The following is a 27,935-nucleotide window of genomic DNA, read 5'->3' on the forward strand; positions in this document are numbered from 1 at the left end:
AGTTAATCCATTGGCCGCTGGCGCCCTCTGGTGGTCCCTTCACAAAATACATTGGCTTAAAGCTTTACTTAAATATGTTCGTTTCGATTATATACATCTTTTTTTTTTTTTTACCAAAACATATATTAGATGTTAATTAAACAGCGTATATCTGTATTAGTACAATTCTAGCGACACGAAGTGTATCTAGCAACTGTCTCTTTAAAACCACCGAGACGGTGGTCACTATTTGGCAGGAAGTTAGCAAGCGGCTAACAGGAAGCTAAATAACGAGGACACATTGAGGCGCAGGAATTGGCAAAGAGCAACGAGTCCAAACATTGCTCTTTACAGTCGTTACTACTCCACCTAATACAGGTAACACAAACAAAGTGGGGCTCAAACGCATGTATGTGTTTATTTGGCGATTTTGTTGTGCGTCGGTCGCGTGGCGTGTTTCCCTCGCGGGGGTTTTCGGCGCTTTGCACCGTAGCAGACGTGGAGAAGACATGGCTCAGTGTGCCTGCGTTACTTCACAGCAGAGTCAAACAAATGTGATTAAAACAACTGTTTTTAAGAGGACGGCGAGGGTTCAACGTCGCGGGCCGTCCGCGTGTTGCGAGTCGCGGGTGCTCGTTGAGACTAACTTATATTCTGTCTGCTGCAGCTCTAATACGCTTACGGAAGCTTTGGAAACGACGCATGAAGGATTTATTAATTTGGGTTCCTGTGTTACACACACACACGGCTGTAACCTCACCTGTGATTAGCTGTAGCATTGATCAGTCACGTCACAAAGAAAGGAGGGAGGAGACCTCGTGGACCCTTAAGACTGGAGCCAAGAGGGGCCGACATTTATTGAGTCATCTGTGGGTTGCTATCATCATATTTTGTTAAAATGTAAATAGTTTTATTGACATTGTACAGAATACATCATGATTAGTGCCATCTAAAGACGAAGAAAAAAAACACCACAAAACTCAGCAAACGCGCATCCGTGGCCGACAACACGGGTCACATATCCAACAAATATGTTGGTGAATTTCAGACTCCGTCTAACAATGTTCAAATAAATCTATATGACAAGAAGATCACACTAGTAAAACATGAGAACCTAAGACGCAAAATAATGCAGATGTTAAATATAGCTATATAAATACATGAATGCACTATTTTGTAAACAACAATCACATGAAGTAGCAAAAGTTACTGGTATGTCAGGGTAAAGTGACAGTAAAAATGTGAATACTAATAGCAATATGTAGTTGTGTAATAATTTCTCAAAATAAATTAGCCCAACATTAACATTAACATGTACTCTCCTTTTTAAAAAAAAAAAAAAAAAACAGAAAATGCAAACATTGGCTATTTCAAAAGTTGACCAACTAGAAACAAGCTGTCTCTCTGAAAAGAGGATTCTCTGAACAGGCACTGGAGGCTTCAAGTTAGAGTCACACATGATTGTCTTTTAAACTGCAGGTCACAAGCCTGGAACTCAGGTTTATGGTGAGATAAAGCTTCCTCCTTCAGCAGGCTTCTCGTCTCAAACTCTGCATGTTGAAGCTCAAACAGCCAAGTGAACAATAAGCAAAACACTTTTTGGGCAGCGGGGGCTGCTTTATACATCACAAGTAACTACTGGACTGGTTGATCACACTGCAGCGTCATCTTCATCCTCCTTATCTTCCTCACCACAGGAGAAAAAGCAGTCGGCCGCCCGTGTATGAAGACGAGGCAGCTATGGTGAGTAAGAGAGAAGTAAAAGACTTTGAATATAATTTTGTAGGCTCTGTTCATACAGGCAGGAAGATGCCAAAGTTAGCACACAGCCATGTTTACATAATGTGTATTAAATAAGAATAAGGAAGGACAGACTGGCCTGCTCCTCATTGCATTGCTCTCCTAAGCCTCCTCATCTGTGTGCTAGTCTTCAGCGGTGGATCTCAAGACCAAGGAGGAGAAGGACGCCGAGTTGGACAGACGAATCGAAGCCCTGAGGAAGAAGAATGAAGCACTGGTCAAGAGGTACCAGGTACGGAGTACTTTCACACACAAACACAAAATTGGTCTTTTGTTTCAACCCATCAAGTTTGTGGTACGACTACAGCAGTGTTTTTTTTTAACCTTTTGAGCCGCGGCACATTTCTTACAATAAAAAAGCCCGCGACACAACAACCAAAAAAGTTACAAAAGTCACATTGTAGCATAATACAGCATATATGATGACGATTTAAGTCTCTTAAATTGTGGTGGTTAAGGAGAGGACCCAAATGCCAGAGCAACAGTTGAAAAAGTAAATTTATTTCAACAAAAGAGGAAAGGCTTCCAAAAAACACTATATCTAAACATAAAGGTGGACAATCTTACTCACAGAGGCGGAACCAGACAGCCCAAAACGCAGTACAATCCCACACTGAGGCAGGTGACAAACTGGGTTTAAATACACTGGGGAGGGGCAGGTGATTGGACACAGCAGGGAACAATCAGGAACAATCAAGGACAATCACAGAGGCAGGAAGTGCAGGAAACACAGAGGACACACAAGACAAGGACTACAAAATACAAAATGACTCAGTGTGAAACCTGAGCCTGTTTGGATGAACACATCGCTGATATCCTGGCAGGAACTGAAGAACGGACACACAAAGCTCTTCTTCAACTGCTCTCAGTCTCTCTCTGTTTTTTGTTTTTATAGCGCCATGCTTGAAAAGCTCATCTCACACAAATATGTTGTGGAAAATGGGAGCAATGTGGGAATTGCTCTGTTTGCCAGAATGGGGAACTCCTTGGCAACTGTCTACCAAAAACTGTCCAAAGGTAGATCAGCAAAGCTCAGCTTTAAGCCACGGTCTTGTCTCAGTTCAGTTAGTTCCTCCTGCTCGTGCAAAGTCATGTCCTTTCCCAAAGGTGTTGCTGAGCTATATGGGTCCCTAACCCAGTCAAGGCAGTCAGTGGAGGTTGAGGGGAAATAAAATGACAACTTCTCCTCAACAGTTTTTAAGTGTCTTCCTATTATTTCACACAATGCAGCAGTGTTGACATATCCTTGCCTTTTCTGGGTGAGGGGGAACATGTCCAGTTTGGCACTTTCAATATGTTGTTGCCAGAGGTGCACTTTCGAATGGAATCCATTTATTTTGTCTGTGCTTGTGAGCAGGTTTTCATGTCGGCCTTGCATCCGTGTGTTCAGTTCATTCAGGTGCTGAAATATATCTGCCATGTATGCCAGCCTTGCACACCACTCATCACTGCTGAGCAACTTTGCATCATCAGACCTCTCATCAGCCAAAAACATTTTAAGTTCCTCCCGCAGCTCATACACACGGGCCAGCACTTTGCCGCGTGACAACCACCGGACTTCTTTTTTCACTATAGAACGATTCTTCTTTACCAGTGTCATTAAAAATGTGTAGAAATCTCGCTGCCATCCTTCAGTCACAGTAAGTTCCACACAGAGAGCAATACAGATTTTGTATTTATTTGGGGAGCACTGGTTTTTGCAACCTTGTTATTACTTTATATAGCAACTCTCATTTCTTCTACCTGACATTATATCAAGTTTGTGGTTTGAAAGCAGCAAAGTGGGACCTCCAACATTGTGTCCCGAGTCCACATTACATACTAATGTATACAGTGAATACATAATGCTGGTCTTCATGGAATTGTTTTTCAATGAATATACAAAATAAAAATGCCCCCTGAACATGTTACTGTCCTGTAATGATACAATATGTACGCTGATTCATGTCAAATCAAACGCCGACTTTAGAGCGACACGGCCGATTCAACTTAAATAGAAATCTAAAATATGAGTTATTCCAGAGTTTAGATTTGGGACCGGCTGTAGTTTCAACTCACACATTCGGTCACCTGATCCCAACAGGAAATAGAAGAAGACAAGAAGAAGGCAGAGCAGGATGGCATCGCCGTGACAACACCCAGGAAGCCCCGGCCGCATGAGCCTGAGATGGACAGGAGGAAGACGGAGAAAGAGAACTTCACTGTCACAGTCGACCTTTCTAAGCCGACGGGGGTAAGTCGTGATGTGGATCTTCTTCTTTTTTAAATCATGGCAGTTTTTAGTCATAATTACACAGAGGCACTCACTCATCCACTAAAACTGGGACATTATACAGTCACCTGACAGATCAGTTGTAGAAGCACCATGACGTGTCTTTACATCATTTTTTATGTTGTTTACTTGGGTGCAGAAAAGAAAACATCTTTATCTGGTTCATGATGATCCTGCAGACAGAAGACTCAGTTTATAACCTGACAGATGCTCATTACCGTGTTTATCAGGTTACCAACCACACGCCTGCCAGTCTACCCATCGTGCCCTGCATCTGCCCTCTGCCCACTGCTGGTGTTGCATAAAAGTGCAGAAAGTGAATATAATATACACTAATATATATATATATATATATATATATATATATATATATATATATATATATATATATATATATATATATATATATACGTATATATATATGTATATATATATATACGTATATATATATGTATATATATATATACGTATATATATATATATATATATATATATATATATATATATATATATATATATATATATATATATATAACATCATAAAAGCCATGAATAAATTACCTAATATAAAATTAGATGTATCCGTAATAAACTCAAGGGGATATTCAACAAGGTGAACTACAATCAATATGATAACAGAATAAGAATTATTAGTATTTTTTGTATAGTTTGATGCAGGTCAATATAATTGCTGCCAATACAGAGAGAAGAATCTAACAGACATTTTAATTTCTTTTATATAATGTGGAAATATGAACGAATAGTGGATTTTTTTCTTCTTTTTTTCGAAAAGACAATCAACGCTTTAGTTTATATTTCCAGTTATTATTAATCACCAAGTTGCCTTATAGATAGATAGATAGTTACTTTATTAATCCCGCATGGGGAAGTCTTTTCGCTACAGCAGCATTTGTATACAGGTAAGCAATAAAAAATGCACAATACATACAAAAAATAGAATACAATAATAATATTAATTAACTAACAAAACAAATAAAACAGTAGTGCAAAGATGTTGCCAAACAACAGTATAACAGTGTAATAGTTGAGTGATTGATTTGGCCCAAAGGTGATTTATTGTAAAGTCTTACTGCAGTGGGCAGGAATGAGCTCCTGTGTCTGTCCTTGAGTCTGTTGCAAAAAAGTGCTCCAACAGACTCATCCAGCTTGTTGTAAACGTTGTTCTGAGCTGCAGTGACGTAAAAGTCAGTAAACCTGTCAGGATGAAAAACTTAATTCAAATGCAGCTTTAAGCGTCATTGTGTATTTAGTGGTAATGTACAGTGATCCTGTTCCATCCCAGTATGTGTACATCTTGATATTAGTTCTGGGTGCTGAATTAATTAATTCTACATTTGGAGAAAAGGTGAACAGATGTGCATGTCTTGTTGGTTAATCTAGTGATTTAAATGCACATCACGTTGAGGCTAAAACATCCTATACATTCAGTTTTGCCATGAAGTAGTCCTGCTGAATAATTTGCCACTTTGCCTGTAATGGCCCAATAAAACCAGCAATATTATTCACGTAACTATCCATTCTCTACTGTATGTAGTAAAAATACAGTCTGGAAAAATGGCTTTAAAAACAATCATGCGGTTGGCACAAAATGAAAACATGACGTAGACTGAAAATACTACAAGTTAGCATAGGAGAGTTGAAGAGAGGATTGTTTTCATCAGTTTTGTGTGTGCACCTCTATTGGTGAGCAACCCACTGATCTCTGCTCATCCTCACTTTGATTTGGCAAACGTTTCTGTCTTAAAACAGAGCCGAGACGATTGCACCTGTTATAGCAACATAATGTTGTAACAGCAGATTATGTCCTGTAATCGGTTTATCCAACTCTTCGTGTTCTGTATGTAATTGAGTTCAGTCCTTTACATCTGGTATCATGTACTGCAAAGTATTTGAACGCATCATAATGTACCAGCATTACCATATGAACACAAACGGACCACGTCAAATTCCCTAAAAGTCTTCCTTTTTAAAGTGTGGAGGAGAAGAGCAGCTGAAGTGATTTTTGGCTTCACATAACGCTTCTTGCACATTCTGAAAAATTATATCAAGAAAACAGAATCGGCAGAACCGGAGGTTGCCACCTGATTCAGACCAGAGCAAATTAACTATAGATCTAAACGCCCTTACTGTGTGAGCAGTGGGTTTAGAAAAGAGCTGTTTGCTGTGGCCAAAAACAACACCATGAGAGCTATGAAAAATAAGATGCTGCTTTTCAAATAACTGTTTTAACATACGGTTGAATGAGGAAGGTCAAGGTAGCGATTCAAACTCTTAGCTTGCTGCAGCTCAGGTCCAAGAGATGGACTGTGGTGTAACGGAGCCGTCCGGCTCCTGCTGAGCTCTAAATTGACTCAAAAAATGTGTCCGATGACTACAGAGCCCCTGGAGTTCAACCTGCAAAGGTTACAAGACAAAGATGGGTCTGACGGGCAACAGGGTGGCATCTGTCAAACATCCCCGAGTTTAAAGAGCTCCTTAAAAAACTGATGAACAGTCGTTGCCGTTTTCTCTCCGAGTTCATCATTTTGTAGTTTTGCATAATCCATAGCCCCGATTAGTCTTTTGTACCTCTTATATAGCAATTCTTCAGATTGAGGAGACTGCGTGTGTTTAAATTAAGTACAAGTGTTAAAGTCAGGCAATACTTTTTCCCCACTCCATTTGACAATCTTTAGAACTCAGAGATTTACCGCCTGCCAAATACCATTTTTAGAATAGAATTTGATCGTCGTGTGCACAGATGAATTATAGTAATTTACAATATGATTGGTTTAAGAGACCGAAACCAAGCTATCCTAATCATCTTCTGACAAGGCAATTTTTTTTTTTTAAATGACCCCTGAAGTTCCTGACTGCCATGTTAACCCTGCTCCCCATACTGACTGAAATTACCAAAATATGATTCTCAGTAACTTAAACCAACTGTCCATGCTGTAATTACTTTGTGTTTCCTGCAGGACAAGAGAGTTGTGAACGACTGGAAACCTGGAACGCCCCGCGGCCGGAAGACATCAGAGGAGAGTGAAGGTCACCGCGGGAGCCCGAACGATGGCGGTCACCGCGGGAGCCCGAACGATGGCGGTCACCGTGGGAGCCCGAATGATGCCGATGGCGGCCACCGAGGGGGCCCGAACGACGGCGGCCGGTGGCCTAATAATGCCGGCCACCGAGGAGGGCCGAACGATGGGGGCCGTTGGCCGAATGACAGCAACCGGGGAGGGCCAAGTGATGGCCACAGCCCCCCCAGGAGGACAGGGTCGGGGCGAATGGGTCGGGGAGTTCAGAGAGGAGGAGGAGGAGGAGGAGGAGGAGGAGGAGGTCGCCAGGAGAGAAGAGAATGGGTGCCTCGAACACCCAAAGATGGAGAACCTGGGGAGTCAGGAGGACCGGGACGCAGAGGAGGAGGAGGAGGAAGAAGAGGAAGAGGAGGAGGAGGAGGAAGAGAAGGTGGTGGAGAAGGAGGAGGAGGAGGAGGAGGAGGAGAAGAAGGAGGAGGCCGCCAGGAGAGAAGAGAATGGGAGCCTCGGACACCCAAAGATGGAGAACCTGGGGAGTCAGGAGGACGCAGAGGAGGAGGAGGAGGAAGGAGAGGAGGTGGAGGTGGAGGTGGAGGAGGAGGAGAAGAAGAAGAAGAAGGAGGAGGTGTAGGGACACCAGGTGGCACGGACAGGAAATCCAAGGTGAGTGGATGAACTACTATTCTTAAAGCGACTAAACTTAATTGATTGATATGAAGTAACCGTGAAACTGCAGGAGAGCAGAATTATCATTTTCATGTTCGTCTTCTGGTACACTTGTTTTTTATTTTTTTTATTGAAGGATTTTGGAATCCTGTTTCATCAGAAAGTGGTTCGTTATGACCTCAGTGCATTTAGACGTGTATAAAAAAGAAAAAGAACTAGTCGTCATTTATTTGAATGGAGCCAGGCTGGCAGTGCGGTGTTGGTGTCCACCATGACACGTGGATGTAGTCATCGTGACGTCACCTATTGGTCGTTTTGAAGCCTTGAGTTCGTCATTTTTAGCGCTGCCATCTTGTTTTTTTCCAATCAGTGAACGGAAGTGACCATATTTGGACTGACATAGAGACAGTGTGTAGCTCTGGTAACAGTAACAACCTGTCAATCACAAGGTGCACTAAAGCATACCACACTTTATGGTCTGTTTGACTCTAAATGGACCATCATTTTATGAAATGAACATCATACTGTATTAAAGAAGACTTGCAACTAGAGATTGAGACATGTAACTCATGTTTACAATGTTTACTGAGGGAATGAATCAAGAGAGAAGTATATTTTGTATATATCTGACTTCTTTTTACAACCAGAGGAGGCCCCTGTGGGCCATTTGAAACAATGCAAGTTTAAGACACTTGGAGGTTGACGCCTGGTGTCAACACTGGTGGCTCTGGCTAAAAAACACAGGATCATCCTGCAAAATGTCTCCCTACTACCTCAATGCAAAGTCGTCCGGTGCACATTTCTGATGACTTACTTTGGAACCTGAACAAAGTTTTGTTTTTATATATATATATATATATATATATATATATATTACTTTTTCAGTTAGTTTTATACAAAAGACAAACTTTTTGCAGCTGTGAACTTTCCCAGGTTGTTAAATCCTTTCTGTTTTCGGTCTGCGTGCCAATCTTAACGTCTTGTAGTTGTAAAATAAGGAATCTTGATCTGTCACTAATGACGCAGCCCTGTGTTGTTGTTTTTTGTACAGGAATGGGAGGAGAAGAGGCGACAGAACATTGAGAAGATGAATGAAGAGATGGAGAAAATAGCAGAGTATGAGCGAGGACAGCGGGTATGACAGTCAATGTTTACAGATTATTTTATAGTGTTTTAGCTCATCAGATGGTATTGATCTGTTGTGCTTTGATTTTATTTTTCTTCAAAACTATGCAAGATTCCTGGCTCCTGTATTCTCAGACTCAGATTTCAGCTTTATTGATCAATTTAAAACGCTCATATTTCCTCTCAAATAAAAAAACAATGCTGGCAGTCTGAACAAAAATCATTAAAATCCTTTATTAAAATGAAAGGGAAATATGATTCATCCATGATTTAATAAAGTGCTCCCAGATTTATTATCTCCTGAATTCCTATAGGCTTTATTTTTGTGGCTTTACTTGGTCAAAATGAACATGGAGGACACGTCAAATGTGGCAGCGCTTTACATGAATGAATCTTCTCCTTAGTCGGATGGAGACAAGCCAATTCGTAACTTTCTGGACGACCCGAGACGTTCAGGCCCTGCGCCAGACATCGACCGCAAAGAGGGCAGCAGGAGACATGTACGAAACTGGGGAGGGCTGGACTTTGATAACGTGAAGACAAGAGCCGAACTGGAGAAAGAGTGGACTGTGAGTGATGTCGTTCTTTGGAAAGGTCCTATGGCTTTTAACAGCCACCAAGTCTTGTACTTTCTACCGCAGCATTATTATATTTTCCTCACTTTGTAACACCTGCTGTCTTCGTAGAGTCGAAGGCCTGGACCAAAAGGCTCCATGGACATGACCATGTCCATGACCGGCCGCGAGAGAGCGGAGTACCTGCGCTGGAAGAAAGAGCGCGAGCAGATTGACGAGGAGAGACTAGCGCGCCATCGCAACGCCACGGGCCAGTGGAAACGAGAGTGGGACGCACAGAAGACGGAGAACATGTGAGGAAGACGATATTGAACCTCAGTTTGAACAGATTTGTGTGATGTTTCCTGAGGAGGAGGAGCTTGAAACAGCAGCTGCTAGTATTTTCTGTGTACTTGATTCCTTTGATCTAGTGCTGCAATTTACAATTATTTTCATTATCAATTAATCTGTCCGGTTATCTTTTTCTCGATTTACTAATTCATTGTTTTGAGTGTCAGAAAATGGTAAAAGGAGAAGGCTAAAATTCCCCAAAGCCCAAGATGATGTATTCAAAATGCTGGTTTTATTTGACACACAGTACGAAACAAACAAACAAATTGCTTATAATCAGATGTGACAAAGAAAATCAGAGAATCATCCCATGTGAAAAGCTTTAACCAGCAAATGATTGGATTTTTTTCCTGGATTTTGAAATTAAAAAGTCATTCATCAAGACGACTATCAAACCCAGAATGCAGTCAAAGTCACAAAAATAGAAATTTAACTTCTTCAAACATCTGCTCTTAACGATTGTGCTTTGTGAAAAATGTTCAGGAAGAAGTAAATGATCTGAATGCTTCCTCCATCTCTGGACAGAGGGCAGGTTAGGACGACAAAGTGTTTGTCGTCATCTTTATTCCAGCTGACAGGAGTGACGAGAGGACACTGGTTGATGCGTGTTTGTTTTTCTAACCCTGCAGCCTTTTTCACAGGTTCAAGGAGGACCCATATGTGGCCTCAGAGGGCATCACACCCGAGCAAGGCAGCAGGAGAGGCAAGTCCACACACACACACACACACACACACACACACACACACACACACACCACACACACACACCACACACACACACCACACACCAGTGTGCTGTTGCCGTGGTCACAGAATAGCTGGCGGGACGATGACACCACCTCCATCGCATGTATCCGCTCGTCTGACACGTCGTCTCATAGACGCATCGTAGACGTGGACGGCGGGACATGACACAACTTCCCTCCCTCCAGCTCATTAAGGCTGTTATGTAAATGAGCATTGATTAAGCTCATTATGTAAATACTCGCTGTATTACCCCGGAGTCCAAATCAACCTTCTAAGTCGCAGTCGTGCGGATCTGAGAGGAGCTTTCAGAAGGACCACACTTTTCCTTTAATGGCGACAATCGAGTCCCTCTCAGTGACAAAGAGCCCTGACCATTATAAATCAGCCTTTTATTAAATCAAATGTTTATTTTAAAATGGATTCATGCCGTAATGAGGCCCGTACTGTCACTGAAGTAAAAGAGAAATGGTTCCCTATGATAACGTCTCAATGACTGCATCAGGGGAGGGACAATAATTTAAGATGTTCAAATTAATACTGTTGTGTTATACAATAGCATCAATAGTCCATTTAGATTAATGATATTGTCAGGCGATATGAATACATTTGGAATGATATTCTCCTATACTTCAAACCGGATAATGTCACCATGATTGTGAAATGTAATTTATTTGTTTTTCAAACCTCGTAGTGATGAAATGTAATCCATTAGTAAAAAATGTTAGGTTTGGATAACAGCAGACTGATTGCACACAACTCCTCCAACCGGTCTGGATCACTTGTCCGAAGAGAAAATATAAAACCCGAGAACATTGGTGAATGCAGCTACTTCTAAATGACTCGTACAAGCCACTTAGCAGCCAATCTGTTCGTTGAGTGGCTCTCGAGGCACATTGAGACTCTGAAGTCGTCTCCTTACAGTGTCCTTACAGGGGAGCTTTATTATGACATCATTTTTGCTCATGCATGTCTTTAATTCCAGGCAGTCATCCGGATGATGAAATAATTCACTGTGGGACCGTACTAATCCTACGACACAAGTCAGACTCTGTTCAAAGGGCCTTGCAGCTTTAATGCTGCTCTTCCTTTCTGTTTGCTTGGTGCCACGAATGCAGATTTAAAGAGCACACCTCCATGTTTTCATGAAACAACCAGTCACCTTGGACTGGTTGACATGTGGAAGATCATGCATATTAAAACCAAGGCCTTCAGAGGGAGATGCTAACAGAAATATTTTAAGTTATTTTAACTATACTTTTATGGAAGTGTCGACAGTTTTATTTAAATTTTATATTTTCAAATGCATGAATGCAATTCTACAATTGGAAGAAATTAATAATATCATCAACATTTTAGTAAAAAAAATTATGTGGCCCAGGTTTTTCTTCGTCCTCGATACGCCTCATCTCAGTGTCTCACCTGGTTACCTTGTGAGTGATAATTAGTTCTGGTTTTGTAGAAAAAAGAATAATGTTTACATCATTATGTCTTTGATTGATCTTATGGACAAAGTGTGTGTGGTTGTGGTAGACATACTGTAACGTGTTTGTGTGTCTTCTCTGCAGCCCGGGGGCGTAACTCTCGTACAGAGCCTCGGGGCAGGGCCTCAGGTTAGACCACAGCATGGGACTGTGTCCATTGTGTGTGTTTTTTATTTTGTTTCCATTTGTGTGTCTGTCTGAAACACAACTGCTGCATCCAAAACCAAACTCACAAACCAGAGTGAGTCAGTAAAAGAAGGAGAAGTTGTATTCATAATTTTTCAACGTAGTTTATTAATTGTAGCTTCTAGTTTGTAATTACTACCTGAATAGTTTTTCATTTCAGTTTTTAAAAGTATAAAAACATCAAGCAGTGGCCGTTTTAATGTGCTACAAGTACATAACCAAACATGTTACGTGCAAAACATTTGACTAAACTTAAATGCATATGTACAGTAAATCCTTTTTTTAATTGACTAATATTCTTCCCATGTTTGAATTTTTTTTCTAATAGGGGTGTGTAATAATCTTTTAAAGCTCTTACAAAGTCTTAACTGTAGTTCTCTGAATCCTTTACTCTGCGCATTAACATAAACTGGCCTTTTGCCTTTTAACAGGTCTAGATTTGAACCATTTGTGTCACAAAAAAACTGAAGTGAGGTTTGACCACTGACACAGTTCTTCTCAGGGTTTTGCTTTGGAATGGGGCGAGCATCTGTAAACATCTGCTTCTCTTTAACACTTAGAGAGCTTCTGGCCACACACACACACAACACACAACACACAACACACACACACACATCAGTATGTGTGACAGTGTTTTTAAACTAGTTTGTTGTTGCCTTCTCTAAGTACCTCGAGGGGGATGTTTGCCTTTTCATGTGGCAAGAAAGTAAAAAAGAAAAAAACGGCTGTTCAGTCCTGGTTTCTTTTATTTTGTTGTGTCTGACTGAAAAGTACATTACAGATGATAACACCTGCTCCACATTGAAGCCTGCACTAGCTTTGGCTTGTGTTTTTTTCTTCTCTTTTTCTTCCTCCTCCATTACTAATTTCTGTAACGACTCGAGTGTCCTCTTCACAGCCCCAGGGTGCTCTGTTGAATCTCTTTATCCTGTTTTTGTTTTTCCTCCTCACTGATCCCTTCATTTCTTTTGTGTTATTTTTATCGAGCTCCTCCCCCTCTCTGCATCTCCTCTCTGACCTTCTCTCTCATTTCTTCCCCCATCCTCTCCTCCCTCCCTCCTCCTCTCACATGTTCCTTTACTGACAGTTTTCATTCCTACACACTTCTTTGGTTTTCTTTCCATCTGTCTCCCTTCTATACTTTCCCTTCCTCCTTGCTTCGCTTCATCCCTCCATTGACTGCTCATCTTTTCTATTTCGCTCATTTGGTCTTCTCTTTATTTACTTCACTTTCCTCTTTCAATCATTTTCACTGTCACTTTCTCCGTCGTATCCCTCCCATACGACTATCGCTTTCCTCTACAAACATGAAGGGAGAGATGGAGGGATCGTTCTCTTTTTATTTAGTAATATAAAATTCACTAAGTAATGTAGTATTTACAGCTTCTTAGGTGGAAAATGTACCATTACACACCTGATGTTTTTTGCGTCCTTTTAAACCATTTCTTCTCAACATTCAATGTCGACCTCCACGACCACTTGAACCCTCAGCATGTCGTATACTTGACTTTCCCTGTTAATATTACAACCTCATACTTGACTTTCCCTGTTAAAATTACATCCTCTCGTGTGCTGCCCTTCACTTGAATGCAGCACATGTTTTTGTTCTTTCAGATTTTTCAGAACCGTAATGTTTGTCCTTTTTTAAAGGGGCGTTAAAATATTTTCTCTGTTACACACAGTGTAACGGGAGTCAGTCGATAGCTCTTCTTCTTTTCCTCTTTTAAATCTGTGAGCTCTCCTCTGCGCCGTCCATCACCCTCTAGCTACTGAACAGACATTTGACCTCGTCCCAGAGTTCAGGCGGACTCTGGGGCAGTTGGGCACTGCAGGACAGCTGCTGTCACAGAAGAGTCCTCTCCAATGTGACATAAGACATCCACTCTTGGACTGCAGCAGACGTTTTGTTTAGTTGGCCCAAATACTTGTTTCAAGACAAAACACTACAAGCAAAAACGTTTTTCATTCACTTAAAAATTTGGAGATTTGGGGTTATTTTTCTTTTCAGTAACGTGTCTACTTTCAGACTAGTGAAGAGGAAACATTCAGGTGTATAATTTTACTACTTTGTCTATTTATGTCTGTAGATTTCTCCTAAAATCACCAAAAGTTAGCATTACATAATAGCTAATTTGCTTATTTAAACATACTATTACAGAAAAGTTGTCGTAAACAAATAAATGTCTTAATTTAAGCAACCAGCTGGGGACGTTTCATGGTGATATGCATTGGTTAAACCCTATTCACCTTCAACATCCAGTTTGATATCTTTCTATGCTGTCGATAGTATTTTCAGATTTATGGAGTGACAGAATTTTGGATATGTCTGTATCCGTCAAAACCTTTGATTCTAATATGAAAACCAAATGAAACAATAATTTTCAGATTTCTGTTCTGAAATGTATCCAAATTAGCACATATTTAATTAAAGAAGGCATGATTTCTATTATTATTAGTCAGTGTGTGCTGTGTTCACCTGTAGTGTCTTCCCTTTACATTTCTTAAAGACTTATCGTAAACCTTTGTTTTTTGCATGGTATTGATAATCTTTAATGTGTATAGTTGTTTTTTACCCACACTCTATTACTATATTTGTACTCTGCTGCTGCACAATAATTTCCCACGGGCTAAATTAAGTTATATGTTCTCCTAAATAGAGTTATTAGAGGACACCACTCTTAATACAGAACAGGGTTGGTGTGACATAAATGTAGTGCACAACTCATATTTTTCTATATATATTTTTTGCCTAGACCATTTTTGCCTTGCTTGCGGCTCTTTAGCCCTCTGTTGCGGCTCCCTGTTTCACGGTTTTATTTTCTTCTTCTTCTTTTTTTGCCCAGTGGAAAATCTTTCAAGGGAACTCCTTATCTTGGAGTTTGAGGTGATATTGGGTCACTGAAAATAAAAATAAAAGTTTAAATATTTCTTTAACTAAAATGTGCATCACATCCTGTCACGTCGCTGTCAAGCCTCTTCCACCGCAGGTGGCTACTCGTGATTCAGAGCTCCGCCCTCGCTAAACTATCAACGGATAAATTAAAATTAAAAAAAGTCACGGAGAAAAGTAGTTTGAGGCTGACCTGTCTGCCGATATGTGGTGAGAAGTTAGCAAACAACAAAACATTTAATGTTGAAAGACTCTTCCAGAACAAACATAGCATCTGATGAAAAGTATCAAGCTGCAGAAGAGCGATTTCTCAACTGCTGCAGCAAACTGAGCAAAGTAGATATACTTTCAGGAAGTGGATCACGTCTCCAAACTCCACTACTGCTGCTAGTTCTGTGGCAGCTCATGTGACAGTGAGGCGTCCGCTCGTAAAAACGAATCCGTCCTCCTCCGTTTGCGGTGCTCTAAAAGTCCGGCGTAGTGAGGACGCTCAGTGTAAACGAAGCAAAAGATATGCGTTTTAAAATGGGAACCTCACGTGAGGAGGACAGGTATCAAACCTGCTACCTTGTGATTACAGGACAAACACGCTACCACATGAGCCACACATATAGACAGGACTGATGGTCTGCATAGTTGTCTTTTTAATGGACCTTAATGTAGCCTACACATGACTATTTTTGTTCTCCTCTTCATAAGAGTTTGATAGTTATAAACAGGTAGAATAGCAATACAATGTCCAAAAAAATCTTTATTCTTCTTCTATAATATCATAAATACAACAAACTATAGTTTTTTGTACATATAAAGTTTTATATATAGTCATATTATAAGCTGTGATATCAAATAGCTTTTGCGGCTCCAGACACTTTTTTTTTTTGTGGAAAAAAGGGCAGTATGGCTCTTTGGATACGAAAGGTTGCAGACCCCTGCCCTAGACTCTCGGATTTACAGTTCAACATAATCTGAAATTAGAATTTATTTTAAATTAAATATAAATTGGCATGATGTCATTTTATTGACTCACTGAATCATGAATTGTGGTTCCTGCCTTTTTAATAACTCCCTTTCCGTATTCCCACTCTGACCCCACACGGCCACCATTTATTTTCCCATCTTTCAGTCCCTCTCCTCTCAGATTCACCTGACCTTTTTAGATAAAGTATCCCAAAACGATATGATTTACACTCGTCATCAATTTCTTCTTTTTCTTTTTCACTCCAGACGACAGTAAGCGGCCTCCGAAAGTTTCGACATTTGGGGACTTCCTGTCCCAGGGCAGAAGCCCGGGGCAGCGAGGTGACCGAGGAGGGGGAGGAGGAGGAGGAGGAGGAGGAGGAGGAAGGGGCCGAGGACAGAAACCGAGCTACAGGTAAGTCCACACAAACGGCATCACAGTCTGTTCATGAACAAGTCTACTGGAGAACTGATGGGATGTTGAAGGCGTTGCTTTATCACTCCTCACCTTTGATATCATATTACAAGTTAAGCAACCCACCAGTTTATATAGTAACAAAGTTAGATTAGTTAAATTAAAGGGATGAACACATAACGCTTTCATATTTATGATCCAGTAATATAATACATTTGATTATATATTCGGCCATTTTGCACAATTTGGTACTTTACTTTGGTACGTTATTTTTATGTTGTTACCTTTTACTTCTCAAGTAAAGTTCTAAATGCAGAACTTTCACACTGTAGTATTGCTACTTTTACCTAAGTACAATTTCGGGTTACAGGAATAGAGATTCTGGATGTTGGCGAGGGAACCAGTTTGTTTACTCTGTAAAATGCATTGACTTGACATCTTTCTTAGTTTGTCGTTATTTGTGAGTTTGCTGCTTCCAACGTTGATGTCTTTTTACAGCATGCATGATAACCGCTGGGAAGGAGAAAAGGAAGAGGGGGAGAAGGAGGACAAGATGAAGAGAGAGGAGAAGACTAAAAAGAAGGAGAAGGAGGAAAAGGCCAAACCTCCCGCAGCACAGAAGGTAGAGGGGCTTCATCTGTGACGCATGCTGGAGTCAGACCCGGCCAGGGAACGAGACTGATTGATATACTTTTCATTTAGAACGGAAAATAATCCTGAAAAAGTGGAAGCTGCGGCATTATTTCATTAAATAAGTGCTTTAGATAATTGAAAATTCATAATTTTCATACCAGACGTTTTAAATGTGTCGGAATTATCACCCAACTCTGCAGTTCCCCGTACCTCTATGGGATGTTTCAGTGTCTTTCAGCTCTGATGATGTTAAAGCCCACTGTACTGCTCTCTGCAACAAACAAACTAGCTGGTAAACATAGCCGCTACTTGGCTAGATCGTTGGTAGAGACCAAACCTAAAAGCTCAACAAAGGAGTGATTTAAATGGTGATTGTGAAAATTACCAACGTGTATGCAAACAGGTTCCCCAAATCAACAGCTCAATTTGCTGCCGCCAAGTGAACAAAAACTCTTGTTGCAGGTTTTTAGATCGCAAACTCTTTTCAATTACTTCAAAAACCTCTTCTTTTAAATCTTTTCTCAGGCGGACCCAAAGAACGGAGAAGATGACGACGAAGAATGGGAGGATGCCAGCGAAGGAGAAGACGATGAAGGGAGCGACTTGGAACACGACTCCAGGGGCGACGAAAAGAAAGACACCGGGAAGGAGAAGCCAGCCAAGAGCAAAGACAACTCCCCTACATCTCCCCCACCTCGTTCTCGACCGCCGTCCGCAGGAAGCCCCAAAGATCAGAGGCCTCCCAGGCCGAAGATCCACATCCCGCCCCCGGCAGCGGTCCAGGAGTCCCCAGAGGGAGGCAAGCCCCTCAGCCCCTTCCTCCCCCTGGAGAGCCACCAGCCTGTGTCAGACTGGGGGGAGGAGATGGAGATGCTGTCGCCCCGCAGCAGCATGGAAGGTGAGAGCCCACTGAAACCCCCCAGCGTGGAGGCCAGCCCACCCCAGAAGAAGAAGGAGGAAGAGGAGGATAAGGAGAGCCAAGCTGTCAGCTCCAATGAATCTGCTGAGTCACAGAAAGAAGATACGGGTAGAATACTTAAACCCAGTTGTCTCTATCTCTGTATTTTCTCTGCTTGACTTCTTGTTTCTTATCTTAACTTTTTCTTCTCTCTTACTCTTAATCCCTTTCATGTTCAGCCATAGACGTCTCCTCTGCCTCACCAAACACTAAAGCCAAGCAGACTGTGCTGGTGTCAGAACCAGAGTCCGTCCCTGCAGACTCCCCCGCTGTACCGCCATCAGACCCCGTCCCACCTGAGGCTTCTTGCCCCGCCCTCTCTGAGGTCAGCGAGGATGCCGTGATGGACCAAGATACACCTGTTGCTGCATCACAAGGTAATAGAAACCTAAAATAATAGAAACCTAGAGTAATAAAAATCGAAAATAACAAACCAAGTCTACAGTCCTGCTAGCTCTCTGAGGCTGTACCGTGGCAGATTTAAATGCCAACACACTGATGATATGATCTACATATTTAGAATAACAATGTATCAACAGCTCATTGTTACGCTGTCCAGAACGTTGCTCTGGCTCACTCTTACTGCTCTCATAGCGTTTTGGGCCTCAACAGGAAGCTGTTTCCATAGAAGGAGCTGAAAAAAGTCCCTGTACACTTTCTGCTCAGCAGCAAGCATGCAGCAGAGACATAAGAGGGTTATCAGGTGGAAACCAGCACAAAGACTTTAAATGAATTAGCATGTTGCTCTGTAACCAGAGTCGGTTGGATCCGTCGTCCGGTCACCATGGACGTCTGAATAAAATCTCAAGGCAATCCATCCAATCAATAGCTGCTGAGATATCTGTCTCGACCAAATTGGTTGATCAAGTGTTATTTGAGGGTCAAGAAAACATTTAAGAGAGATCAATGAAATAGATCACTATCTAAAATGTTGTCACCTTTTTCTCTTTGGCAGAGGACCAACTGGACACCCCTCCCTCTCCAGCCGCCCCGGAGGTTGACGATAGCTCCTCTTCTGAACCAGAAGGAGAGGAAGATGACAACACGACAGCTTCTGGGACCGGCGTTGCTCGGACAGCAAGGGAAGTTGAGTCCTCGGAGTCGGAGTACTCGGAGTCAGAGTCCTCGGAATCCTCGGAACCGGAGTCCTCGGATCCGCCGTCCTCGGATCCGCCGTCCTCGGAACCGCCGTCCTCGGATCCGCCGTCTTCGGAACCGCCGTCCTCGGATCCGCCGTCCTCGGAACCAACATCCTCAGAGCCGGCGTCATCGGAGCCGCTGCCATCCTCAGGTGCGGTTCATATCAGGGACTTTGAGACTGTGCCGTCCTGTAAAAAACTTCTAATGCCCTCTCGCACTTTGCTCTGTCTTATTTTTTAATTGTTTTCATGTGTTGTTCTATATCTTCGTTTTCCTTGTTGCGGTTCTCCCGCTTACCCAGCTTCCCTTTCTTTCTTCTTCTTTTTTCCTTCCACATCTAAATAAATTTGGGCGAGAGCATGACAAATCCAAAGATATATTTATACACTCACCCAGCATTTTGCCTGTTTTTTTGGATATGACATGGGCCTCCACCAACCAATCGAGACCCCACTTCTTGTTTGAAACTCCTCCTTAGTCTTCCTCCTTAGTCTTCCTCCTAGTCTTCCTCCTAGTCTTCCTCCTTAGTCTTCCTCCTAGTCTTCCTGCTCCTACTGTGATGGACTGTACTAGTACTAAATCCACCTCCTACTACCTGTGTATATCGCCCATATTCTTCCTCCTCAAGTTTTCATCTTCCTCCTCATGTAAAACATTTTTGTTTTTCATCTTTTTGTGGCTGTGGTGACATACTTGCATCGCCGAATGCCGCGTGCCTGATCAAACCTGGCTGTAACGCCTCTCTTCCTCGCTCCTTCAGTGCTAAAATGAGTTTGTAAATCAAATGACAAATTTGTCACAGCCGAGAGGAAAAATAGGTATCAAAGTAAAAAGTGAGCCTGTTTTCTGAACGGTCATGGCATCTTGGGAACCAGATGTCTCAAACTAAACTGCCCTACCAAACAAACCAAATTACCAAATTACCAAATTACCTTTCAAAAATGGCAAACCCATAAATTAAATCTACGACTGCATCCAGGTCTTGAGCAACGATCTCAGGAAGTATACCTGTTCTGTTTAAGACTCGAGGAGTGAACTGGAAAGAGCTGCCGTTGGAAGGTCTCAAGTAAATCTGGATTGAAGATGGTGCACAGATTGCGAGGGTGATGCCTCGGCCAACATGGATGACAACATGTATTTTAGCAGAGCTAAATTGGAGCTCTACACACAAATCCCGACTGTACTTATCAAACGTCAAGGCCACATTGTTTTGGAACACACATCTCTTCATATTACTCTTTAAGCCACTACAACCCACCAGCAGTGACTTGTGGTTTTACATAACCTGGTGGTTAGATAGTTAAACCGCTTTACAGAAGCAAAGACAGGGATTTGTTGTAAAAACAACATACTAATATTTGGCATATCAGGAGAAATAAATGAACACTTAAAACAAGGACACAGGATTAAAACTGGCAATGTTTATTTTTCATTCCACTGGGACTTTAACTCAGGAAGTCACTCTTATCTTATGCAATATTTATGAGAGCTTTCATGCCGATATGTTTTGTGAGAGGAGAGCTGTTAAGGGAATGCATGATGACAATAAGCTTATTAAAAGATAATTTTGACGAAGTGTTCACTTTCAGTCTGTTAATGCTGTATTTCTAAATAGCAATTTTTAATATATGATCTTTAGTAAGTATATAACGTAATATGCTAATAGTAACAATAATAATATATTCATATTTTGAACCGCAGCTGTCTGGAAAACGTCATCATCATTTCTGCTTTTGCAGCTCTGAATATCGTACAACGTCTCACTCGCTCTTCAAAGTCAACTGTCCTGTTGCTGAAAGTTGGCGTAGGAAGCTTCTTGAATATCTCTTAAAGGAGAAGTGATTCTGAGACTCTCGATAAAACACTGCCTCTGTTTGGTTTATACTTACAATTGTACATTGGGCTTTGATGTAACTGCTCATTTCTGATAGCACACAGCGATGGGAGACTCTGAAGGCTTTTCCCAGTCTGCGTGGCCAGTCTCACCAGCAGTACCACCAGTTCCGGTTGCCATGAATGAAAACCCCCAATCTGCTTCCTGCTGAGCTCCTTATGGGCCAGTTCTCACCCTTCCTGTCGGAATGTGTCCTTTTCAACTGGTTTCCCTGCACAGCTTCAGACCATTTTAATGGCACTGTTGGCTGAAAGTATGTTTGTGCTTTTATTGTTTTTTTTATTTTCAATCAATATCCTTAAATTAAACTTTTTTAGGAAAAAGCCCAGACACAACCTTTAAAAAAAAAAAACTAAAGTTGTTCTAGATCTATGCAAACTCATTGTTGCCTTATTGTTATTTAGATTGATACAGTAGAATCAGCCGCTTCACTGGAAATGCTCCTGGTGCTGCACCCCATGATTCATTAGTGTGTACATGTTGAGCGGGAATAGGAACCACTCACCCTGGTTAGAATCATTCCTGCTATCCGGCCGTCTTCTGTTTCTGCACACAGCGGTTTAAAAGGGAGCTAAGTGAATAAACCACAAGCTAGATGACTAAGTCCTGTCATTAGTGGTGTTATCGCTTTGGCTAATGGCTAAGTTTTAGAAAACACATTATTTTTGATCAACTTGTTCCAAATGTAAACTCGCCAAAGTGTGAAAACTCAGAAGTTGGAATATGATGTGCTGAGACATCATGTGAGTAAAAACATCAGAAATGGAAAGAAGGGGAAGGACTGAATCACTTTTTTCTTACACTTAAAAAATGACCCCAGTCATCCTAAACTTGAGAATTTAAAATGACACATTGTTGCTACATGGCTTCATTAAAGGGATAGTTCTGCACCTTTTTTTTTTTTCATGCGGATGTCCAATAAGGAATTTATGGCTTTAATTGACGACATTTACCATCGACTGGTTGGACATACATAAAACAAGCATAATATTCCTTTAAAGAGAGCCGGAAGACTAATTTAACCCTGAATAGTGAAGGAGTGAGTGACCAGCAATATAATTTAGGTTGTTAAAGGACCAATCGGTGCATTCACGTCAGACAAAAACAAAGTCATCCAAGACTCTTTATAAAAGCTGCTGTAGCAAGCAGCTGAAACAAATTAGTCAATTTAATCCTCAGTTTATTTGATAATCAATCATTAGATAGTTCTTTAAGGCCAAAAATGCTGTTTGGATTTGATGGTTTTTGATTGTCTTCTTTTGTTCTTTGAGGCAAAAGCCACTGATTACATTTACAATTCTTCCTATGACTCATAAGTAGCAGAAGTCCGATGAGCTCATGCGGGCATGGTTTGTGTTTTGTGTCACACACACACACACACACACACACACACACACTTGTTTGTTGCACTAATTGTGTGGCAGTATTATCGTGCGTGTTGGTGTCGGGTGGAGATCAGGAAACCAGGGAAATTAGAAGCACAATTATGTTTTTTAAAAGGCTTTTCAGAGGAAATGAGCGACTGCCCGCTGAACAGACGATCGGGCAGACATAACGGAGACTGCTTGAAGTCTGATTGAATTAAATCTTGGGATGGTTGTGAGGCTCCACAGTGGGGTATCGGACACTCAAGTACCAGCTAACAGCCCTATTAAACAGCACAGACCGTTCCAGTGATCTTTTAGTCAGTGTTCAAATTCAGAAAACAAATGCAGAATTGGTGCAAATTGGGCGAATGTATAAAAAAAAAAAGATGAAATCCTCCAGGAACTTTAATCCGAAAATACATACAGGGTACTTTTAGGTGCACTTTCACTGGACCATTATTTAGTGTAGTTTATTGTATCAATAGAAAGTATTGGAAGTCATGTCCAATACTGTGCTATAATCAGATTTTAGACCCTAAGAGACCCTAAAAGATAATCTTAAATGGAGTCTTGTGGCTTTTGAAGAGACGATAGAAATGGCTTCAGTTCCACGTCTGAAAGGGCTGACGGCAAGGTAAAGGGGCAAAAATATTACAAATGTATATATTTTTGAAGGTGTCTAACATATGTTTTGCGGCTGCCCCATAGTGGCTGTTTCCCTGAACTGGGGGCCGTGCCGACTGTTACCTGGCTATGGATAAGACTCTCATACAAGCCCACCTAAAAACATCCAAACCCTCCCTTTTAAAGATGACATTTTATCAACGTTGAACGCATCCCGGTGCGCTGCATCCCCCTAAGCTAAGTTAGCTAGCTGCTCACTGTATGCGAGCCCAATTTCCCAGAACCCAAGAGGTGGAGTTTTGTTTTTGTCCGACCAACAGTCGAAGGAAAAACCTGACATTTTAGAAAAGGAAAGCAACAAATACATTTTTGCTTGTATAATTTTGGATTGAGACCATAGAAAGATAGACGAGGAACAGCGTTCAACAAAAACAAGACAAACTGGGGACGTTGTATACTTTTTATTCAGCTCCATGTTCTTCTTACCGTATCATATATTTAGATTTCACTGAGACGCAGTTTTCTTCTACAGTCTTGTACAGGATTATGTTTAAAATAGTATCAAGTATTAACTTGAAAGGGCATCGTTTTAAATGGAACAAGTTTATTTTATTTATTTTGTAATATTTATATAAGTGATCAAAATGCTAGTTGTGACTTAAATATCAGGAACGTGTTGGTATACATACTTTATTTTGCAGCTGTATGATCCAGTATTGATTATGAGGCATTCCTCAGTGCTTGTAGTTATTTCATCAGAGGAGCTGAATGGGCAGAGCGCTGTTAATAATGCTGCTCGAGTCACAGTGAGGACTCTCACCCCCGGGGCCGCTCACTCTAGAAATGTGCACGCTTCATGGTTAGCGTGATGTGCTTTGGATAACAACATTAAGCACAATGTTTGTATCAACAGGCTGAAGCTGCTGGGGACAGAAGGACTCATTTCTGCCGCGGATGGAAGGAGGAGATGATGAAGAGCATCACACTACTCATCACAGGATCAGTGGCCACCACACATCTAAAGAAATGAGGAAGAAAAAAGCCTGCCATCGTCACAAGGAGGAGGGACTGCATCGCTGGCCTGGCGCTCTCACTCAGCTGTTTCTTTTGGATCAGTGGGTCCGATCACCTCTGGGCCTCCGCCATGTTTTAAAGATGTGAAGAGTGAAATCTCGCATCATTGACTGTTTTATTTTAATTTTTTTTATCTTGAAATGTTCTCACTCTGGGGTGTTGAGGTTTTTCTGCACTGGGAAAATTAAGCTGGATCCAATTTGGTCCACGCATAGATATGTTTTCACTTCAAAATCATTTAAGAATAATCCCTTTTACACCCTGACAGAATCTGGCACGCGCTAAATCGTCCCTGTTTTTAGATTTTAAGTTTATGAATTTGAGCCTGGAAGCTGAAATTGGCTGACCCATCGGTAAGGTATTGGAAGTGTTTTATTTAGGTGATGTGCGGGTGGTCTTTTGTCAGGACATATCGGTTCAATAAAGGCTTTCAGCTGACCAGTTTGGAGGTCAATATCTTTTATTATTTTTTTTTAGCATACCGCTCAGCTTTCTCAGGAACGGAGAACGTGGCTAATTTCTGTTGGTTTTGGTTGTACATCAATGATTAACCGATTAGTTCAGCGCGCCCTCTGTCTTGTTGTTCACACTTCGTTGTTCAACGTTTTAGATTCATAACCTTTTCGACGCATTGACGAGACACATGCGTAAACAGCTGCTGATGCATGTTCAAAGAGAATGACACTGATTTACAACAGAACTAAGGTCTTTTATTATTTTTAATTGTGCGCCCCTCTTCCTCGTCAAAACATGGTGCCAACATTACCCACAATGCACCTTCACTGCTGACAAGTGGCATCACTTGAGGCAGATTATCAGATGTCAATGTCATAATGTAGAGATGGGACCACACCCTCCAGCCTGTCCTGCTGTGGCTTTATTATGTGACTTTTAATTACTTAAACATGGAAGTACTTTTCTTCTTCTTTCATATCAGACCCACAGGCTCCATTTTATTCTCTTTTCTTTTTCTTTTAGACATCTGGACACACTAAAGATCCTTCAGCCCGGCTGTTAACACGAGCTTCACTGCAGATAGATCGTGACGTTTTAAGTGTACTTTATTTCATGTTTTACGTCGGAGCCAGCTGTGCAGGCCTGCTGCTGTAGAATAACTGACTTCAGCCATCGGACATGACGTTCTTTTGGCCGAAGCTTCCGCTCCAATTAACTTCAAGGTCAGGTGTGTTGCTTGAGGCCACGTGACCTCATCCTCGTCTCCGATCTATCAAAACACCAATCATGTACTTCTCGGCAACGGTCCGTTGGCCGTTTTTTAATTATGTAACCGTGCGTCACAATCAGAAAACATTTGATATTTTCCGTGACAGACTGTGCTGTCGTTTTGTGAATCATGAGTTGTACAGAGGAATCTGTTTATTTTCGTCTGAAGCCCTCTGTCTCTCTCTCTCTCTCTCTCTCTCTCTGTCTCTCTCTCTGTCTCTCTCTCTGTGTGTCTCTGTCTCTCTGTGTCTCTCTCTCTCTCTTTCTCTCTCTCTCTATCTCTCTCTCTCTCTCGGGGACACACTGCCTCTCTCTCTCTCTCGGGGACACACTGCCTCTCATTGTTTTTAAGATCAATGGTCTCATTCCAAAACGGCATCATGGTAAATGGAGTGTTTTGGTTTTATCTTTTAATATAGTTATTTTTGAACAGTCGCATTTCAGAGACATTGTCTGGCTTTTTTGGAAAGACAGACTAGTGTTTAAATAAAAGTGTAGTAACATGAATTACTACTTGAGTAATGAAGAGTTTATTTTGGAATGAAAGCCTTCGTACCTCAGCAGACTAAGGGCTTTTAGTTTGTGCTTTGTTTCCTGCAAAGTTTGAATCATGCCTGCGGACACTGGGATTAATGGATTGCTTTAATGTTGTTTTGTTTTCTGTATTAGAGGAATACAAATTATGCTTTTGGATTGAAAGGAACTGCAATATGTACAGTTTTTAAATGGGAAAACGAACATTCCACAGTTGGGTGTTTTGTGCGAAATGTAGCTTGTGAGCTATGAAAAGATACTATTTTTTTTGCATATCAATGTCTGTTTTTCTGAGCTTCAATGACAGATTGTATCAAAGGCAGGGTATATTTCAATATACATCCATTTTTACAACGTCTTCCTGATTGATTCATGAAATTGCTACAAGAATGAAAAGCGTTTTGTCCTTTTATGGAACGGAGGCGTGCGGCTGTTTTCATAAAGATTATCAGGACAAGCATGAATCCAAAACTAGCTTTTAAACGCTGTCAAAGCCATCGATGAAATCCACGTCCCTCGTCAGCGATGCGCCAGAAGGATGGTTGAACCCACATGAAATGTAAAGCACACCGTTGCTTATCTGTTTTTGTTCCTCTTATTTAGCCAATAAATGTATTTCTCTGATTTCTGAAGTCTGGTCTGATTTCTTCTGTAGGCGTGAGACTCGAGCCATCTGAGGAGCAAGTGCAAAATAATAAACAAAAAAAGAGCATCAGCTGCATGGAGAGAGACACCAGCATGCAAGGCACCATAGGGTGCACTTCATTGCATTTTCTCCACTGGAAAGGCACCCTAGAGGGCACTGCATCACTTTTCCTCCAGAGAAGGCACTTTTTTTTTTTTTAAACCTGAGGTAACCAGTTTGTGCGGAATAGAAAGCACGTTCAGTGTCGGATGGAGGCTTTCTTTAGGGCTGCTTGAGGCCGATGGCTACGTCTGAAACGCATTCTATGACCTCACTGCTCCTCCACAGAAACCGTTTTTAAACCGTTCTCCTTTGTGCACACATTGAATACCCGGAGTGCCGTCTCTCTCTGTATGGAGCCTCGTCTGGACCTCGCAGGCTGCTGCGGGACGAGAAGAATGGCAGAGCTGCTCTTTAACGTCACTCAATGCACAGCAGCACATGCATGTTCACTGCTGCAGCCGATGACTCGTGTGTGTAGGGAAAGCTTTTTATATGTGTCTCTAATGCGCTCTCGCGACCCGTTGCCTGGAGAACCCGAGGCGGGGATCGTTTGTGGCTGAAGTCCGCATCTCTCCCACCTTCTGCTGCGGGACGTTTCTCTCAAACTATGACCCAATCGTTAGGTGTTGCGTACTTTCAGCCCCTCCTCGTCCGAAGCTGCGTCAAGTGAGACGGAGGCACGCCGAGCGGCGCCGGAAGCGTGGCGAAGCTTTCTTCAGACTAAGAGGAGGATCTCCTTTCAGGTGATCCCCGTTTTGTCTTAAACATGTTACATCATTTTGTTGATTTAATTAATCCGAATCTTCAATAATGGTGTGGAGTAAAATATACAAGATGTGCTTCCGTGTAGAAGTACAAAAAAGTGGTAATTGTAAATAATCGTAGCTACATTTTTACTATGCAGGTGTATTTGCTGGTTAAGCAAGTCTTAGATTAAAGTATAATGGACATGTTAAAGTTTGGCAAGTGTGCTCAGAAACCTATTATCTCTCTCTAGTAGTGAATAAAAAACAAACACATAACACTACCTGTAGGCTACTGTTTGTCAAATTAGCCCTTCTGGATATTAATGTGCGTTACTTAATTCCACAACCAAAAATTCATCTTTGGCGTTCTGGCGGTTACAGCTCTACTTTATTTTGAAAAGCATTACCGGAAACCACCCTTCTAACCATGGCCAGCCTGACAGCAGTCCCATCCAGCTGATGCCAGAGACAGCCTCCTTGAGTTCAGTTTGTCTGGTGCGCACGGAGGACTCGGGGGGTCACAGAGCTCAGGCTGCGGGACCCGTGCTGCTGCCTGGTGGAGACCGCATCCTGTAGCCGCCCGGGCCCGGAG

At 41.7% G+C, this 27,935-nt stretch overlaps 1 protein-coding gene across 1 annotated transcript; it reads left to right on the top strand.

The window, feature by feature from the left end:
* Positions 1 to 274: 274 nt before the first annotated feature.
* ccdc9 (coiled-coil domain containing 9) lies at positions 275 to 27,919 on the top strand (the record flags this gene model as incomplete). The annotated part of the gene is made up of 17 exons (XM_079224513.1): positions 275 to 357; positions 1,677 to 1,722; positions 1,907 to 2,011; positions 3,863 to 4,012; positions 7,030 to 7,093; positions 7,247 to 7,752; positions 8,807 to 8,890; positions 9,285 to 9,449; positions 9,567 to 9,748; positions 10,427 to 10,488; positions 12,098 to 12,142; positions 16,314 to 16,461; positions 16,960 to 17,083; positions 17,620 to 18,121; positions 18,232 to 18,429; positions 19,008 to 19,372; positions 27,725 to 27,919. Exons 2-17 carry the CDS (start codon positions 1,720 to 1,722, stop codon positions 27,917 to 27,919), a joined length of 2,898 nt encoding a protein of 965 aa, XP_079080639.1. The 5' UTR covers positions 275 to 357; positions 1,677 to 1,719.
* Between the last annotated feature and the right edge of the window lie 16 nt (positions 27,920 to 27,935).

This window comes from Taurulus bubalis, assembly GCF_910589615.1.
Source record: "Taurulus bubalis genome assembly, chromosome: 10".
Classification (NCBI taxonomy): Eukaryota; Metazoa; Chordata; class Actinopteri; order Perciformes; family Cottidae; genus Taurulus; species Taurulus bubalis.